Genomic DNA, 20,687 nt, shown 5'->3' with positions numbered 1-20,687 from the left:
ACTGCTGCCTATTTGAGGAGTGCCAAAAACCCCCTATTTGGCACCGGTTCAAAACCGGTGCCATAGGGTTTAATAGGCACCGGTTAACCGGTGCCATAGGGTGGAATAGGCACCGGTTAACCGGTGCCTAATACTGCTCTCCCGCCATTTTTTTTTTGGGTGGTGGATAGTTTAGGCACCGGTTCCTGCCTAACCGGTTCCTGCCTAACCGGTGCCTTTTGTATAATTTTATTTTTTTTTCGTTTTTTTTTTTCCATCGTGCAATAATATTTTTTAAAAAAAAACCTGCAATAATAATACCCTGTAATTCCAGCAATTATATTAAATATAATAATTAATAATTTTATTATTATAATAACTAATAATAATATTATTAATTATTATATACAAAAATAATATTAGATACAAGAATTCAATTATATATATATAGATATAAATATTCCCAAACGCAATACAAAAAAAAAAAAAAAAAAAAGTTGCTTACATATACAAATAATAGTAAGTACACATATATAATGAATAATAAGTTATATATAGTTCAAAAGTTAATAACATAAATAATTTACAATTACAATGCATGCCATTTACATGTTGAAGGTGATGAAAGACGCCAACATGTCACGAACTTCATTAAGCTCCTTGATTGTCAACGGACCATCCTTTTGGACCTTGCAAAACTTGAAATACAAAAACATTATTTTAAAAATAATTAATTAGGCAAAAAATATGTATTTTATCAAATATTACCTATACGACTTCTATATAGCCCATTTACTACATTACTTATCAAATGAACTATTTCTTTCTCATAACATTTCAATATTGGATAGTTGTATGTGTGTAAGCCCTAAAATTGTATAGGAGAGCATTTTATTAAGGTTTATGACGGTTTTTACCCAAAATGGCCCGAATATGGCCTATATGACCTTACTTTGCCCATTTCCTACATTTCTTATTAAATGAACTTTATTTATCTCATAACATGTCAATATTATCTAGTTATAGGTGTATAAGGAAAGAAATCACATCAAAAGAGCATATTAACACAAAATGGCCCTAATATGGCCCATATGACTTCTATTAAACCCATTTTCTACCTTTCTTGTGAAATAGCCTTTTTGTTTCTCATAACATGTCATTGTTGGATAATATTAGGTGTCTAAGGCTAGAAATCACATCAATATAGCATTTCAAGAAGTTTAACAACGCATTTTACTCAACATGGCCCAAATAGGGCTTATATGACTTCTATGTAGCCCATTTTCTACATTACTTATCAAATGAACTATCAATGTTGGGTAGTTGTATGTGTGTAAGCCCTAAAATTGTATAGGAGAGCATTTTATTAAGGTTTACGACGCTTTTTACTCAAAATGACCCGAATATGGCCTATATGACCTTACTTTGCCCATTTCCTACATTTCTTATTAAATGAACTTTATTTATCTCATAACATGTCAATATTATCTAGTTATATGTGTATAAGGAAAGAAATCACATCAAAAGAGCATATTAACACAAAATGGCCCTAACATGGCCCATATGACTTCTATTCAGCCCATTTTCTACCTTTCTTGTGAAATAGCTTTTTTGTTTCTCATAACATGCCATTGTTGGGTAATATTAAGTGTCTAATGCGTGAAATCACATCAATATAGCATTTCAAGAAGTTTTAGGACTTACCTCATCAAGTTGTTGAGTGTCCGTACAATGAGTCACAATGTCAAGCATGAATCTCATCACATACAAAGCACAATCAAGTCCATTCTCTTGTTGTGCGCACTAGCATATGACAAACAAATCACATCAGTGAAACATGCAAAGAAAATGAGCAAATATTTACTACCATAGATTTTCAAGATAATCACAATAATATCATGTAAATTACCAACGGTGTCTTCCATGTTGGACCCTTTGGAGCACGACAATGTAGCTTCTTCATAACACTGTACTATAAAAACAATACAATCAAATTTGATTAGTCTTATGATTACTAAATTAGTTATTATTAGCAATAATCATCACTATAAGTTGCTATATATATTTACTTTTGCAATATAGACTTCACGAGCCACTTCTCCGATGATCGAGCTGAATCAAGGTGATAAATTGTGTTAGTGGAATTACAAATCACCATGAGGCTCCAATGCTCCCTACATAAGTTCACAATAGACAAGGTAATTAATATTTAGGAGTCAACATATAATGAGGCCAAATCGATTGAATTTGACATGGTTAGTCATACTCTCTATAACATGGGGCGAATATGAACTTGTCTCCCGCACGCGTTGATTCCCTTATACTCTGTTCAACATAGTACAACACGTCATGGGGGTTGCCTATGATTTTAGTAGTGGATAACTGCTCGGGGCATAACCACCCAACTTTACAAGGAGAATCAGTGTCAGTTAAGTGCTCCTGTAGTGCTCTGCATGAACATTGATTAATTTATCAGATGTAGGATAATCACCATCAATTTGAATAACTTGAAAAAAGTATGAACTTTATGTGGGCATTGAAGTACCTCATGAATGTTTGAATGAGGGAAAATTTAAGCTTTGCACCACGTAGAAATTCCTTCACATCTTCTTTGCTGATCCATGCAATTGCATCCTCATCATAGTGGAACATTGCCTTAGGAAGTGCAACTTCCATGGGATCGACCAAATGACAAGAACGGTTGTGAAGAAAGGTCATGTCAGTAGAGAGCGATTGAAGAACAATGTCTTCAACAATTGGAGTAGGTGGCATGGGTGAACCTTTCGAAGAGTGCAACTTCGACGCTTGTTCACTCTTGGACTGTTGTTCACTAAGCTTCTTCTTAGGTTGATCAATTCTTTTAGGCTTCTCCACCCTCTTTCTCTTTGAAGTTATGCTTCCATTGGAAATCTGAAATAGTTTGAGAAATAATAAGTTTCAACTCACAATCACTTATAATAGCCAAGTGAGTAGCCATTTCGGGTCAAAATGGCTTTTTTTTGTTGAATTGGACCCAAAAACTTAGAACTTGGCGATTTTTATGTAATTTCAAATGACAAACACTTATAAATATGTGATTATGAGTTGTTTTGAGATGCAAGGAGTTTATAAGTTGAGAAATGAAGAAAATAGACAAGTGAGTAGCCATTTCGGCTCGAATTGGCTTTTTTTGATGAATTTGACCCAAAAACTTAAAACTTGTCGATTTTTATGTAATTTCAAATGACAAAAACTTATAAATATGTGATTATGAGTTGTTTTGAGATGCAAGGAGTTTATAAGTTGAGAAATGAAGAAAATAGCCAAGTGAGTAGCCATTTCGGCTCAAAATGGCTTTTTTTGATGAATTTGACCCAAAAACTTAGAACTTGACGATTTTTATGTAATTTCAAATGACAAACACTTATAAATATGTGATTATGAGGTTTTTTGATATGCAAGGAGTTTATAAGTTGAGAAATGAAGAAAATAGCCAAGTGAGTAGCCATTTTGGGTCAAAATGGCTATTTTTGACGAATTGGACCCAAAAACTTAGAACTTGGCGATTTTTATGTAATTTCAAATGAAAAACACTTATAAATATGTGATTATGAGTTTTTTTGAGATGCAAGGAGTTTATAAGTTGAGAAATGAAGAAAATAGCCAAGTAAGTAGCCATTTCGGGTCAAAATGGCTTTTTTTGACGAATTTGACCCAAAAACTTAGAACTTGGCGATTTTTATGTAATTTCAAATGACAAACACTTGTAAATATTTGATTATGAGTTTTTTTTGAGATGCAAGGAGTTTATAAGTTGAGAAATGAAGAAAATAGGCAAGTGAGTAGCCATTTCGGGTCAAAATGGCTTTTTTTGATGAATTTGATCCAAAAACTTAGAACTTGGCGATTTTTATGTAATTTCAAATGACAAACACTTATAAATATGTAATTATGAGTTGTTTTGAGATGCAAGGAGTTTATAAGTTGAGAAATGAAGAAAATAGGCAAGTAAGTAGCCATTTCGGGTCAAAATGGTTTTTTTTGACGAATTGGACCCAAAAACTTAGAACTTGGCGATTTTTATGTAATTTCAAATGACAAACACTTATAAATATGTGATTATGAGTTGTTTTGAGATGCAAGGAGTTTATAAGTTGAGAAATGAAGAAAATAGGCAAGTGAATAGCCATTTCGGGTCAAAATGGCTTTTTTTGATGAATTTGACCCAAAAACTTAGAACTTGGCGATTTTTATGTAATTTCAAATGACAAACACTTATAAATATTTAATTATGAGTTGTTTTGAGATGCAAGGAGTTTATAAGTTGAGAAATGAAGAAAATAGTCAAGTGAGTAGCCATTTCGGGTCAAAATGGCTTTTTTTTATGAATTTGACCCAAAAACTTAGAACTTGGCGATTTTTATGTAATTTCAAATGAGAAAGCCTTGAACGGGTATCTAGGCATATGATGATGCAAGTATTCTACATATTGTTGTATTTATTTGCAATTAAACAATACACAAGTTGCAATTTCATGAATAAACTTTTATTAAATGGATAAATAGAAAGAAATATAGCTAAGTAAAGTTTATAAGTCATACCAATATAGCAATGCAACTACCCACTTGAGCTCAATATGTAGTCCTCAAGCTAATTAAACTCGTGCTTCAATTCACATATGAATCTATATATTAAAAAAACAAAAATTAGCAACGTCATTAATTATCTAATTAATATATTCACAATTCTCTAATTTATTCACAACTAATTAGGTGGCAATATCACTATTTATTTCTCTAATTTATGCACAATTCTCTAATTTAATCACAATTCTCTAAATTATTCACAAATCTCTAACGTAATCACAATTCTCTAATTTATTCACAATTTTCTAATTTATTCACAACTAATTAGTAGCAAGGTCACTAATTCTTTAATATGTTCACAATTACCCATTAAAACAACCTAAAATTACACATTAAAACATACAAAAACTCAACTATTTAAGTAACATTCTTACTAATCTCTATTATATTCATAATTACTCATTAAATCAACCTCAAAATAACCCATTAAAACTTATAAATTTTTCAACAAAGGAACAAGGTAATGCAAAATTACTCTAATCTATAATATGTATTCAAAATTACTCTAAACATACAAAATTACTCTAATGTATAATATGTATTCAAAATTTCTAAATAAACAACCAATGCAAAAATAAAAAAAAATTATATATATACCTTAGGCGGCGGTGGAGGTAGCAGCGGTGGTGCGACTAGTGGAGGTAGCGTGGAGGTGGAGGCGGTGCGCGCTGGTGGAGGGAACAACGCGGAAGTGGAGGCGGTGCGCTGCTGCTCAATTCGAACAATGCTGGTGGCTGGAGGGCGGTGAAAGACAGAGAAGGGCAGGGAAGGGAAAAGACAAGGGCAGGGGAGAATTAAGGTGCTGGTTTTCGAACAATGCTGGTTTTCGACAATTCGTACAGTGCTGGTGGTGTTTCAACTCGTACAACGGCGGTGTTTCAATTCGAGAATTAAGGGCAGGGGAGAATGTTGGTGGCTGGAGGAAGGATTGAAGGCGGCCGGTTTTCGAAACCCCTGGTGGCCGCCGGTGAAGGTGACGGTTGTGGTGGAGGGAGAGAGAGGAAGGATTGAAGGCCGCCGTTTTTCGAAACCCAGCTCTAATGAAACAGTAAGGAATGAAGAAGGAATGAAAGAGAAAGAGAAAGAGAGGAAGGAGAATAAGGTAGTCCGCGTTTTTTTTTTTTGAATTGGGTCCGGTTCAATTGGCACCGGTTCAAACCGGTGCCTTTTAAATTTTAGGCACCGGTTCAGGCCAAACCGGTTCCTTTTCTCTTCTTCTAAAATCCCGCCCATTTCTGGACCGGTTTTGGGCACCGGTTTAGCCTGAACCGGTGCCATATGGGGGGTGCCTAATGCTTTTTTTCTACTAGTGTTCTTTTATACTAAAACGCAAAACTATAGATAGTTTTTGAGATTATTTATAAGATGAAGGGGTAAAATTTGAGGATTAGGCTTTTGGAACATATCATTTAGGCCCATTTTTTAGCCAACCACTTAAAGAAGAAGTAATTTGAAATTTTTATTAGGATAATTTACTTTTACTATTTTACCCCAAAAATTTTGAAAACTTTTATTTTACTATCCAAAAATGCCAAAAAATTGTTTTTCACCACGTGTTGTCCCTAATCATTAAATCCAACAATTTAAAAAATCTTCAATTTTTGGGCTAAAAACATGCTCTATAGAGATTTGGGAGTCATTTAGGATTTTTAGCCTTTTAATTCCGATTCGAGGTTAGACAAAAAATATATATAAAATGCCTAGTTTTGTATGTGCCACGCAAACCAAGCTTATTTTAGCAAGCAAAACAAAGCCTTTGTAATAAATTTTTGTCAATTTTAATATCAAATCAGATCCAAAATGGCTCCCAAAACTAATAAAGATTATGTATTTGGCATAAAAAATCTTAGGGCTTGTTCACATTTATTTAATTTCAGTTCAGCTCCAATCAGTTCAGTTCAGCTCCTAATTTCCCTCTATCATAAAATATTCATTTCAGTTCAGTTCAGCTCCAATCAGTTTAGTTCAGTTTATTTCAACTCCAATCAGTTCAGTTCAGCTTAGCTTAGTAAATGTGAATAAGCCATAAATGCTTATATTAACGGGTTGTGAAAAAATAATTTTAGATCTTTATTTGGTGGTAAAATAAAATTCTTAGAAGTTTTGGTAGTAAAAACAATTTCTTTTCTTTTCTTTCAATTTTTTTTTTTTTTTTTTTTTTTTTTTTTTTTTTTTTTGTTGTTGTTGTTGTTGTTGTAAAAGTCAAAATAATTACCATGCGATTCAAATAAGAGCATATAGTGTATATAAAATCATGGTAAGTGGTAGAATTGCAACATATATTCCCTCCGTGTTTTTTTAAGTATTACACTTTGACTTTTTCAATGTCAACATAATGATTTTGACTGAGAAAATACAAGTCTATCTCTTTGATAAACATTAGCAAAAATAAACATTGGCATAATGACTAGACAAAAATATAAATAAATCAACAACTTTTTAATCATATATGGGTCCCACTGTTTTTATTATTTATCAAAATATCATGTTGACTAGTGAAGAAATTGTTGATTTAATTACAATTTATCAAGGAGATAAAATGGGACTTTTTCGTTTTGACTTGATTATTTTTCTAATTTTAAAAAAGAAATGTTATAGTATAATACATTGTTGGATTCGTCATTATATATACTTTCATAATATCAAACTAGATGAAAGCCCGTGCGATGCACGATTTTTTCATATATAAATCTCAAGAAAATATATTTTTGTATAGAATCTATATTTTTTTTAATTATTTGATTTATTTTACTATCTAATAATTTCAGACAAAAAAAACACATAATATTTTAATTAAAGTGTTATTGCCTATTACAATTTTTTTTAAATGTAATTTTTAACGCGAATTTATTTATTGTTGTTTTGTATTTTATTGTGGTTGTTAATTATATAACAATTGGATTTAAAAATATGATTAAATTGTAAATATGATATCTTTCAAAAAAATAATTGTAAATGTAATATTTTATCGGTTACATATTAGGATAAAATCTTTAATGTGAAAAGATATTTTTTATTTTTAATTAATTTAAATCCTAAATCATTATTTGTTGTTTTTTAAAAGATAAAAATATTATAAAAAAATATTAAAAACATGTATACTATTTATCTTCTATTTTGATAGAATCACCAACTTCATTCACACCCATATCTCTTCCATCTAATCAAAATGGATAAATAAAACATGTTAGCAAAAATAAATTTATATAAAATTAATCTTTATAGTCTTGTAAATAAATCAATATATATATATTTACCAGGAAGTGAAAAATTATTGTGAAATTGATCTAAAAATTTTAATTGTAAAAAATCAAATCTATGCATTGGAATTTTTTCATCGTCCTCAATCGCCCGAACAATAGTATTTTAAAAAATTAAATCATTATTTTGTTGTCACTGACAATGCTTGCGATATTGCTTCTTATTTGTAACGATTGAAAAATATCTAATGGGGTAAACTTTTCTTTCAATTAATTTTGGACGAAATTGTACAAGGCTGGCTTTAATTGCGGCATGAACGTAATCACCCTGTAATTAAAAATAAAAATTAAGTTAATTTGATGACTTGATTATGCTACCTAAATCACAAAAATTTATTTTAATCATATAATTAATTAATAAAAACTAAAAAGGTTTATAAAAAATTTAATAAATGTAAACGATATATAAAGATGTAATACCTCTTTTTACTTTGATTTTCCAATCATTTTTGCTCGAATTTAATTATCTGATTATATTAGATCTACATGTAAAAACAAAATTCAATAAATAAAAAATAAACATATAATCATTAAGTATTCTAAATAAACACAATGTAAGCAATAATCACAAATTTACATTTAAACATGGATTTTAAAAATTAAATTAAGAATTACAGAACCATTGATGACATAAAACTGACACAACTGACACAAAATTCGCTTGATTTGGTTTTGTATTGTTATGAAATTTTATTGGTGTTGTAGGATGCGTCAATTTATAGTGGTAGACATCACAAATTTTAATTTAATTATAATTAAGGAATAATTTTTATTTCTTATTATAAACACTTTAAAGATTATCTTAGATATATAAATCCTATATCTTAAGATGATTTTTTTTAAAAGATAATTTTTAGTTTTTAAAATAAATTAAATCCTAATAAATCATTATTCGTTGTTTTTTATGTACTGGCAAATTTCTTAAATCTCATTCGTCGCTTTTATGTAGTTGGCAAGTGAATTTTTTAATTCTAAAATAAAATAGAAATCTAATTTTTAATTGGTCAAAAATATACCTTTGCTTATGTGGCGCGCCGAATGCTCTCTAAAAATGCCTACTTTATTTATATATATTAGATTTTCTATACTTTACTAACATATAATTAGATAAAATAATGGTTAAAAACGTGTCTTGACATGCGTGTTAGGTCATATAAAACACATATGGAATAATAGACAGTTCATGATCCGGTCCTTCTTCTAAACAACAACTTATAAAATAAATAATATTTATTATTTTTCTTCATTTGTTAGCATATTTTTTCTCGGGTGGATTTTGGGTAGTTTGGGGCGGGGAGGGGGGTGGTTTTTGGGTGTGGATGAGTTTTTCCTTGGTGGTTTTGGTGGGGAAGGATGGTGGTTGTGTACTTGTGTGGTGGCAAGTGTTTGGGCGATGTTTCCGCTGGTGGTTGGGAGGTGGTGTAGATGTCTGCCCATTGTTTTTTGTGGCTAGGCAGTAGTCAACGCCAGAGTTTTGAGTCAATATCGGAACGATGTGCCAGGTGCATTTGACAACAAAATTTTAATATTGGTGGTCCTAGACAATTTTTTTTTTAAATTTTGGGTTTTTCTATATAGTAACTCTGTTTTTTTCACTTTTCTACGTTGTGCCCCAACATATATCACTTTCTACACTGTAACCCCAATATATTTTTTGTTTCCATACGGTAACCTTACCGTTATTCTGCCGTTAAAAAATTCCGTTAGTGGGGCCCACTCTCCATTATAAATATTTTTTTTATCGATTTGTGCGTTGAAAAAAATTATGTCAAAAGTTTCGGGGGCTATTTTGGCCCTTAAGGGTCCAAATTGAGCTCAGATTTGGCAAAACAAACGTAAATGCCTCGTTTTGTGTGTTAAATTGTGAACACGTAAATCGAGATATTTTTAATAAGCAAAACGAGGCATTTACGTTATTTTTTTTGTCAAATCTGAGCTCAATTTAGACCCTTAAAAACCAAAATAGCCCCCAAAACCTTTGACGGAATATTTTTCAACGCACAAATTGATAAAAAAATATTAATAATGAAGAGTGGGCCCTACTAATGGAATTTTTTAACGGCAGGATAACGACAAGGTTACCGTATGGAAACAAAAAATATATTGGGGTTACAGTGTAGAAAGTGGTATATGTTGGGGTACAACGTAGAAAAGTGAAAAAAAGACAGGTTACTATATAGAAAAACCCTAAATTTTTTTATTGTGGGTGATTTTAGATGACACAAAAAAAAAATGATTTAATGGATGGTTTTAGACAAAATTTTTCTTTATAGAAAAAAAATTGTTGTCTAAGACCATAAGTATTACCTATATGAATATTTACGTAGTAATTTTATTTTATTTTTTATTTTATTTTATTTTATTTTATTTTTTTATTTTATTTTTTCCATTACTTTTGTTTTGTTTTTTTTTTTTTTAAAAAAAAAATAAACTCTTCCATTACTTTTGTTTTGTTTTTTGTTATTTTGTTTTTTTGTTTTTTTTTTTTTTTTTAAAATAAACTCTTCCATTACTTTTGTTTTGTTTTGTTTAAATAAACTCTTCCATTACTACTCTGTAGCTTAAATTTGACGAAAACTGCCACGAGCGCATTAGCGTCCCTACTGTTTTTCATCGCTTGTCAAACGGAAATCCAAATCCCCAAATTGGAAGCTTTATCTTAAACTCGAAACCCTAATTTTTCACGCAGAAGCAATTCGAAGCAATTGAATATGGTACGCAACACCTTTAATTACTCACTTTTCGATTGAATTTTAGATTAATTATCTGTCTCCTTTTAGCTTGTGTTAGCTTAATTAGGGTTCTGTAAAATTTGCTTAAGGTTGAATGTTTGTGGCTAATTATTTGTAGATTCCTTTTTTGAATGATATAAATATTGAATAATTTGTTATTGTGCCTAATTGCTGAATGTGTCAAGCTTATCTGTTAATTGTTGGATGAAATCATTGGTGTATACAATTTAGATTAGGTTCGAGAACATTTGATCACGAATATGGTGGTTAATGTTTGAATTACTCAATATCCGATTATCGAATTTTTGAATTCTCATATTTTATAAAGCTGTAGACAATTGAGATAAGGATGTTTCTTGAAAGTGTTCATAGTGGCTGATTGATCATTATAGGTGGTGTAGAATGTTTTTTTTTTTATTTTTATTTTTTTATTTTTTATTTTTTATATTACATTGTTATGATTTGGGTAGTATTGTGTCACCAATTTTACCATAAGCTATAACATCTAAAGATTCGAATTGAACCGCCGGGTTAATATTATTTCAATAACTTAAGTTTTTAACAACTTCATATAAATGTAAATATTAAGGAAAACTCTATTAATAACAAGCTTTATTAATATTGATAATATCAATTTTTTGTTTTTACGGTCATGTGAGTAGCGAACAAGTTCTTTATGACTTGCCAGAAATATGGTTTTTCGGAAGATTAATAGAAACATATCAATTATTAGATCTTTCAAATTTGTGCCTTGATTTACCTTCAATTGATGGCAAATTTTTATTCTTTAATGAACAAGCCCCCCACCTCCTTTTTGGTTTGATAAAACGGATTGTACCTTGACTTTAAAACTATCTAGGTATGAAATTTTCAAGGCAATTAGATTTATTCAAGTAGTTTTTAAATTCAAAATTTTATGTCTCGTTTTTTTGTTGTTACGTTCTTTTGACATGTTTACTAGCATGCCATACCGAGTTAAGCACCTGAGCATAATCAATGTTCAATCTGTCAGTAAATATGTTTACCCAGTATTTTTCCGTGTGTAAGAATTGTAGAATGCTTCTAAATTATATATTTCAGTAGCTGTTCTTCCACGAAATGGTCATATTTTCCCTTCATCGTTTCTCCTTTTTGGAGTATGTATGTTTTGACATATAGCAAAGCATATGCCATTTTTGTCTACGTTTGGATGGAGTAAGGTTGGCTTGTCGAGTGACTCCTGCCTCCTGTTGCCTCAAATGAAAGATGAAAGAAATGAGAGAGGAAAATCAGAAAGTAAGTGTGAGATAAAAAAATTTGTTGTTCTGAATGGGAAGAATGAAGCATGGAAGCTTTTGGAGATTGGACCACATGACAATGATATAAAAGAAACAACTTTTTTGTAAACAACTTGGGGTATTGTGGAAACCAAAACAAGTACTGGTTGAACAATCCATAAGTGAAGTTGACAAAGACTTTTTAGGGAGTTGAAAATTTGTTGGTTTAATAATTTAGACTTTGGCTCTATCAGTCATGGAGCTGGTAGGCATTTTCCTGTTTGATTGTAGTTGGTTGACAGAAGGTAAAATGTTAAATTACTATATAATCTACTTCAGCCACCTTGCTTTCCATACTCTGTTTACAGAATTTTAGTAATGACCTCCTTTGAGGAGATATGAGCTACTAATAAAACCTCATTAATTTGGTGCTTTCTCGCCTTGAAAGTATGACCTATATGAGTTAGTGCCACTCACTTAGGCCTTGAATGTGACATCTGTTCTTTGGCATGATTTGTAACCAACTTAATTCAATTGAATCTTCAAGAGAACAGCATGTTGTTGATTCTTTTATGTGTCATTGATTTGATTAAGGATGAGCATGGCATCAACAAATGCATGGACTTGCTTTATGGTACTTATTGACTTGGTGGAGAGCATGGATTGTTAGGTTGATGGTTTTGTTAATTAGTGACATTTACTCTTGAAGAGGTGGCAAGCTTGAACATATTTAGATTGATGGTTTTGTTGATTAGTGACATTTACTCTTTTTCTCTGGGCTTTAATTTGTGTCTAAGAAAGTTTGTACCTGTTGGCTTTATCCTAATACGTTTCTTGTTTGGGCTTTTGAACATGTGAAATTTCAGAATTTGTTCAGTATAAGCTATAGGGGCTCTCTTTGTCCAAATTAATCTAGGTCTTACAAGTGACTAAATTCCCTACTTTCTTCTTTGCTCCCTTTTTGTATGTGATTATTTGATTGTTTTTTTTTTTTTTTTACTCATTTGTATGTGTTTTTTGGTACTTTTTTTATTGCCTTCTCATTATTTTCTTTCTCCGATTTCCTTTTCTGATTTTTTGTTGCTCTCTTAGAAGTGATATCTTGTATAGTCTCGACTGATTAGGGAAAAAGGCTTTGTAATCAACCTTACCTGCTAATTGGAGAGAATAAATTTATCACTGTGCTTGAGTATTGGAGCTGAAAGAAAAAAAAGCTTTTCTTGTATTGTTTTTGGCATCTGAATAAGTTGCCGAGCTTCTCACAAGATTGCACTAATTCTGGTATTTGCTTTGTATACTATACTCTTTTTAACTTCTGCCTGCTTGCTTTTGTTACAGTCTTCTCTTGCAGCAGCTCGAGCTGATAATTTCTACTATCCTCCTGAATGGGACCCAAGTCAGGTAACTATTGCATTTTCCTTGTGAAGATGTGCTTACATGTGATGATTTAATCTGATAATTCTATTGTTTGAAATTTTTTCTTCAATGTCCGGCATCCATTTTTTACAAGCACATTCTTTTAAACAGGGCGGTCTCAACAAGTTCAATGGTCAGCATGCTTTAAGAGAGAGGGCAAGAAAAATAGATCTAGGCATCCTAATTATAAGGTATGTTGTTCTTTTCAACTGGAATTTAATCCATGCTTCCAGAGTTTTGTTTGCAGATGAAATCTGGCGTGGAGTTTGAATTTTTTGATAAGTAAAAATTGTATACTGTATTGAATTTTGATACAGAATAGTTTGTTTGTTTGTTTTTTTTTTTTCCTGCATTAATAACTGTTTAAGTGTATGGCTCCCCCTACAAGCATTATTTACCACTCACCATGGTTTTCTCCTTATTTACCGATTACTAATCCTTCGTACCTTGGTAAAATTTGGGTATGAGGTCCGCTGTTAGCATCTCTATGGCTCTCTAGCGTTAGGAGAGCATGTGTTGAAGTTAGTTCTTTCTTCTTCTTTTCCCATTTCAAGTTTTTATGACCCACTATTCCAAATCTTGGTTAAGTAGAGGGCTTTTCTTTTTCCCAGTTGGCTTGGTTAAGATTGTTTGAAATAGGGGTATTATCACTTTAAGTATATAATTCGTTTTTTGAGGATCTTGTATTGTTAAAAGCTTGGACTAGTGCTTCGGCATGAGGGTTAATTATCATTCTTTGAAATTTGTAGATAAGATAATGAATTACTTTACAAATTGAAAACTTGTGTATATGTCTATAATTTATTCAGTATGAAAGACTTTTGAGGGGTTAGTTATTGTTTCTTGATTTCGTTGATAAGATAATGATTGACTTTTTAGATTGAAAACTTGTGTATATGTCTATACTTTATTTGGTATGAAAGACTTGTTAATTTAGGGGGCATGGCTTTTGGCCACATTTGAAAATGGTTGACATGCCTTCTGCTTCTTTCTTTCTTTATTTTTTATTTTTAAAAACACACCTCTGTATATCAAAAAGGAAAGACAGAAATCTGATCAGTGATTTGTTTCTCAACTTAATAGGTTTGAAATGCCTTTCAATATATGGTGTGAGGGATGTGAATCTATGATAGCTAAGGGTGTAAGGTTCAATGCAGAGAAAAAACAAGTTGGAAACTACTACTCCACGAAGGTATTGTCTTTGATGCATGTTATTAATTAAAACAATTCTACACTTCGTTTGTTTTTTCATATTTACTACTACTATTCATAAGTATAATGATTTTTGTAATTTTGCAATGAAAAACTCATGCCTATGTCTATAGTAATATAGTATTACTTTCAATCGTCGTTTGGTCTTCATTTCTTCTCGTTACCAACTCTAGAGGTGGTAAAGAAAGTGTTAAGGAGGAGGGAAACTGCATATTTGAGAGTGGAGGTATATAATATCAAGGGAATTGTCGAGGGACATTTATTATTATTATTTTTAAATACTTTATAACCTCACTCCTTATCGCTACCTTTATTCATACCTTGTACTGAAAGAGTAGTAACTAATTTCATACGTTGACACTTGACGTGGACCTGACGTATATACACTACTAGAAAACAGGTAAATAGCGACGGACTGCTTCCGACGGACACATTTTTCCGTTGGAAAAGTCGAAAATTCCGACGGATTTCTATTCCGTCGGAAATTTGCGACGGAAAATAATTCCGTCGAAATATATCTACTTTCCGACAGAAAATTCCGCCGGAAAGTACTATTTCCGACGGAATAAAAATCCGTCGGAACTTTCCGACGGAAAATTCCGCCGGAATAATAATTTTTTTTAAAAAAAAAGTCCCAAACCCTATCTTTTTTCGCCTCTTTCCCCCAACTCTTATTATTTCCGCCTCTTTCTTTTTCCACTTCTCCTTCTCTCTCATTTCTCTCTCCTCATTTCTGGTTTTCTCCTCCTCTCTTTCAATCTCTTTCGCCTCTCCTCTTCCGTTTCCTCTTCTCTCCTCTTCCGTTTCCTCTTCTCTCCTCTTCCATTTCCTCTTCTCTCCTCTCTTTCAATCTCTTTCGCCTCTTTCCCCCAACAACATCAACCCGCAACAACAACGACGACCGCCACAACATCAACCCGCAACAACAACGACGACCACCACAACTTCAACCCGCAACAACATCAACCCGCAACAACAACGACGACCACCACAACTTCAACCCGCAACAACATCAACCCGCAACAATTACTAAGGCGACAACCACCGTCTCGAGCCACCCACTCTCAAGGTTTTTTTTGTAGATCTAGTTTTAATTTAGGTTAGATTGTAGATCTAGTTACTTTTTTGTAATTGTTATGTAAATTTATGAATTTTATTAGATAATTGTAATAAAATTAATGTTTTTTTTTCTAAACGAAATTCTGTTTTGATTTATTTTGTGTGGAATTTTTCGATTTTGTTGTTAATTTTTAGATTTATGGGCTAATTTTTGTTTTTGGGTGTTAATTTCCGATTTTGGGGGATTTGGGTGGTGGTGTGTGGTGTTTAATTTACTGATTTAGTGGTGGTGGTGTTTAATTTACTAGGTTGAGATTTAATTGTTTCTTTATTTATTGTTTTTTTTGTTATTTTCGGGTTGTGATTGTATGTTGTCGTTGGCGGTGGTGGTTTTTGGTGGGTGGTGGGGTGGTTAGGGGATGGATCTGGTGTGTAGGGGGTTCTGGTGGAGGTTTTGGTGGTTGGGTAGTGGGTGGTGGTGTGGGTTAGGGGGGCTGGTGGTGCGGTGTTTGGGTAAGGGGGGCTGGTGGTGTGGGGTGGTGGATGGTGGTGCGGTGTTTGGGTAAGGGGGGCTGGTGGTGTGGGGTGGTGGATGGTGGTGCGGTGGTGGGTAAGCTTTTTTTTTTGTTTTTTTATACAGATTTCGGACGGAATTTTCGTCGAAAATTTCTGGCGGATTAAAGTCCGTCGGAAATTTCCGACGGATTTTCCCAGCCCTAGAAATATCTTCCGGCGGACTGAATTCCGTCGGAATAGTGTTTCCGACGGAAATTTCGTCGGAAAAAGCTGTTTTTCCTACGAATTATATTGCGATAACCCGTTCCGACGGAATTCCGTCGGAATTTTTCCATCGTTATTTGGCTGTTTTCTTGTAGTGTATACCCGATTATTTTCATTTTGACATCTTAGTTTTATCGAATTATATATTGGTGGTAGAAGAGAAATGTGGAAAAGAGGAAAAGGGAAGAGATAACTTTGTTATACAACCTAACTTTTGGACATTAGGGTTTAAAGTAAGATTCAGAGTACTAATCATTGTAAAATGCATCAGTATGTACTTGTAATTTGTAACATGAAAGGCACTTTGGAAAAGTCCTTAAGAATCAAGAATATATGCATATGTTGTACTTTACAATTGTCCATTATTTAAAAATGTACTTCCTCTGTTTCTTTTAGTTAGCACTGTACATTTGCCAATGCATGATTTCAGATGTTAATATCTTCAAATATTTTTTTTTTTATTTTTTAAAAAACAAAAGTTTATAATTAAAAAATATACACTGAGACCAACTTTACAAGACCCCACTTGACTAGGGGTGAAAGTTCGGTGCACGGTTTGGATAAAGGCCCAAACCGAAACCAAACTGAATTAGAATTTGGTACAATCCAAACCGTAGCAAATTTCGAATAAATGCCTAAGTAAACAACAAATTGGATGATATGGACTTTAACTCCATTCCAAAAGATTCAACCCTATAACCCCTAAAATTAAGCTTGTAAATGAGATGTTACTGATGGAAGTTATTGTGTTCTTTTCATATTTGTAAGGATCATCTCACATTTGGCACTCTCTTGATTTCATTGTAACTTGGTTGGGTTTATTGATAATTGCTTCGTCCTCTTTGTAACTGTTTGAATATTAACGTGTTTTGTATCTAGGTAATGAAGCACTATGTAAGTTGTTTTTTCATGATGACTAGTCTTTATCATTGATTACTTCATTCTTGTTTCAGATATGGAGCTTCACCATGAAGTCAGCTTGCTGCAAGCATGAGATTGAGATTCATACAGATCCTAAAAATTGTGAGTATGTGATCGTCAAGGGTGCTCGACGAAAGATCGAAGAGTATGACGCAGAGGATGCAGAGATATTGGAACTTCCTACGGAAGAAGGTTGGTAAATGTTTTTTTCCCATGTTCAATAGTCCATCACAAATCTTTAGAGTTACTCTAGTTGTATGCCTGTCTAAGTAGCATCTTAGATAATATTTGGCGGCATGCCATGTAACCTACACTGACCGTATACTAAATTGTCTTGGATACTTCTCAGACCCCAATAATTATTTTAGAAGAACTTTGTTGGATTTGTATGCTTAATTATGCCTAATATCAAACAAATATTTCAAAGATATTGTTTGGTGATTAAATATGGAAAATAAAGTTTTTTGTGAGATCTTGTGGGTTTTGATCAGTTTTATGTAAATATTTTGCCTCTGTATCAAAATTTGTTTGTGTTCTATATATTTAGTATTTTATTTGTACGTGCTTGTATTTTAACTGTGTATTTATATATCTCTATAAGTTGTAGTAGAGACTATTTTAGCCAAAAAAATCTTGAAAGTTTTGAATTGGTTTTACTTGTTAAGTAAGGTTCTATCTCGCACTCAAGTCAGGGGCTAGACTTACCGACTCTATTGACCCCCTCCCCAGACCCACCCCTGGAAAAACCAAGAAGTTACTGGCCTTTTGTTTAGAAGTCCAATAAATTTAGTTAAGGATGCCCTGACCCTTCTCCCCCTTGTTAGCTTTGCTTATAACTCATTGTTTTTTTCCTGTTCAGAAAGAGGTAAACTTGTGGACCCATTTTACCGTCTTGAGCATCAAGAGGAGGACTTGAAGAAGAAAAAGGAAGAGGAGCCGGTACTTGTACGTCTTCAGCGTGCATCTGATGCAAGGCATTTTGATGACTATTCCATTAATAAAGCCTTACGGGCCCGGTTGAGGGTATGTTTACGTAAACTCTGCTTACTCTTGTCTCATGCTTATTCTTTGTACATCTGACTTGATATGAGGGTTTTTAGTGGAAGGGGAGTGGAGAGCTCTGGGTATATCTGCCCTTGGACGGTGTCCCTCTGATCCCCTCCCCCCCCCCCCCCCCCCCCCCCCCCCCCCCCCCCCCGCGTTCCTCTCTTTCACCCCAAACTTGTTTTGAAATACTACACTTTTGTATTGATTGCATGCACAACCTTACAGAGTCAAAAGAAGAGAGTCGCTGAAGAAGAAGTTGCATCTAGGAAAAGGGGTCTTGGTATACGATTGCTGCCAGGATCCAGTGAAGATGCTGCCACTGCTTCCCGTGTGAAGTTTTCAACAAAGTTTGATGAAAATAGGAAACTAAAACGAGCATTGATTTCGACCTCCTCGATTTTTGGTGGACCATCTGGATCTTCCTCAACAGATAATAGGCGCTTGGTGCTTGAGTCTAAAAGAAGAAAGATCAAAGCGGGTAAAGTTTCAAATCTGCTGGCTGGAGGATACAAGCCCTCATGGACAAAGAGTGGTGTTTCCTCAGGCAGACACAGGGCCTGAGAGACTAGGTGACTGAAGCTAGTAGAAACATGAATGGCGAAATGCATTCGTGAAGTTTAACAGAGCAAAAACTTGGTCACGCCAGTTTCTTGAGTACCTACTTTCCAAATGAAGTGACAAATTGGCCTCTGTTTGTATGCATGGTATAACTCTGACATGGAATGGCAAATTTGTTACAAAAAATTGGTTTTAACTTTGCCTTCCAAATTCTACATGTATATATTATAGGTCTTGTAAGTTTGTGTAATCTTTTATGAGTTTTTTATACGATAAGTTGGTATGCTGATTGGTTTCCCCTTCGTGCACAAAATGACCGCAAGAAGCGAAATCAAGAAGTGATTTCAAAGGTAGTTCGCATAAAGTATTAACTAGTATGCTTAACTAAATTAGTCCATACTCTAGTTTATGGGGTACTCGTATAATACTCTTCCCATATCAATGTTACTCAATACCCACCCATAGTGTCTGAAATTTAAGATTCGATTGTCGAATGTAGCATATACAGAACATAATTTGTAGCCCTAACTCGAGTAAGGAATTACCGAATTATTAACCAGCAGCGTTACGTTTGTGCTAGCACTCGTTCTCCCAATGTACATCCTTACTGATCACAACCCCAATTTCTACATATGCGATAGTCTTGGTGAAAAACTGAAAACACACTTATCAGTAGATTCTCTTAAATTCGCTCATATTTGATAAATTCTGAACTTCAAATTCATGTATGCAATTAAAGACCCTTAAAGAACATGTAGTAACATAAGCGTAAAAGGAATTTAAGATCAACTTGTATGTTATGATTTTGTAGACTAGTTTATTATTAGTGGGTGGGAAAATCAAAATATTTTATTAGCAGAGTTGTTACGTAATACTCTGAATCAAACAGTAAAGAGTGTGTGCTCAATGCATAAAAATAATAGGGACAAAGAGGTACAGTATTACGGCTCCGATTTTTAAGATGGCCTTGTTTGGAAGCAAAAAGGTATGCAACAGAATCCCCATATTTTCTATTTCCTGTTTTATATTTTTAGTGTTTTTATTTATTTTTTTTTAATTTTTTTAATTTATTTTTATTAATACTCATTTTCCTTTTTTTTTTTTCACATTGCATACTCATTTAGTCATGTTCCATTCTCTCCCGTTTCTTTTCCCTATGTCTATACTATTCCTGTAGTAGTAGAATACTTGAAAATATATAAATTTAAAAAATAATTCTTACTTATTTTAATGTGTTGTCCCAATGTCTACCCCAATAACACCGTCTTTCTCTTTAATCGGAATTGATAAACTTGTACGAAATAACATATAAATAATACCCTCTTTGTATACAGGCTTTTGCTTGTATTGTTTGGCCAAACCATTTCCTAAATTCCTAGGGTTGATTGTGAGATATTAGGAAAAGTGTATCCCTTTTAGGAAATGAAGAAAGGGGGAAGGAATAAAAGTTAAATTAACAAATGAAGAAGATAACGTGTTAAAAAAAAAAAAGTAAAAAAATGAAGAAGATAATTGAATAGTCTTATTTTGTTTAGTACTTAAGCCTATATATCTTGCTAGCTCCTTTGTTGTTATCCATCGAATTCAAAATAAAAATTCATCTAGTATATATATAAGCTAGGGTAATTTGCATGATACGGGTTGATGTATGTAGCTATGTGCAAATATATTGTATTTTTTGTTCAATTTCTGTAGTTATTATTATTATTATTTGTTGAAGCCAAGTCTGTCACTTAATAAATGTTAAAATTGATGTTAAGAAATTTTATTATATTCTACTCATGTTTATAAGACTACATCTAGTATTCTTCGTATTTAATATACGGCCATTTGGACAAGTGT

General features: G+C 32.8%; 1 protein-coding gene across 1 annotated transcript; it reads left to right on the top strand.

The window, feature by feature from the left end:
• The first annotated feature begins 10,415 nt into the window (after positions 1-10,415).
• Positions 10,416-19,142, top strand: LOC110720083 (coiled-coil domain-containing protein 130-like). The gene is made up of 7 exons (XM_021899087.1): positions 10,416-10,578; positions 13,191-13,253; positions 13,380-13,459; positions 14,352-14,460; positions 17,273-17,432; positions 18,100-18,263; positions 18,513-19,142. Exons 1-7 carry the CDS (start codon positions 10,576-10,578, stop codon positions 18,846-18,848), a joined length of 915 nt encoding a protein of 304 aa, XP_021754779.1. The 5' UTR covers positions 10,416-10,575; the 3' UTR covers positions 18,849-19,142.
• Positions 19,143-20,687: the final 1,545 nt, after the last annotated feature.

This window comes from Chenopodium quinoa, unplaced genomic scaffold (genome assembly GCF_001683475.1).
Source record: "Chenopodium quinoa cultivar QQ74 unplaced genomic scaffold, ASM168347v1, whole genome shotgun sequence".
Lineage (NCBI taxonomy): Eukaryota > Viridiplantae > Streptophyta > Magnoliopsida > Caryophyllales > Amaranthaceae > Chenopodium > Chenopodium quinoa.
Note: the sequence above shows the minus strand (reverse complement) of the source record. Positions and strands in the feature narration are given on the sequence as shown.

Bases quoted from the DNA above. Each gene is read 5' to 3' on its own strand.
- LOC110720083 (XM_021899087.1), top strand. The intron at 13,460-14,351 runs GTATGTTGTTCT...TCAACTTAATAG, and splicing joins CTAGGCATCCTAATTATAAG to GTTTGAAATGCCTTTCAATA. The intron at 17,433-18,099 runs GTTGGTAAATGT...TTTCCTGTTCAG, and splicing joins GGAACTTCCTACGGAAGAAG to AAAGAGGTAAACTTGTGGAC.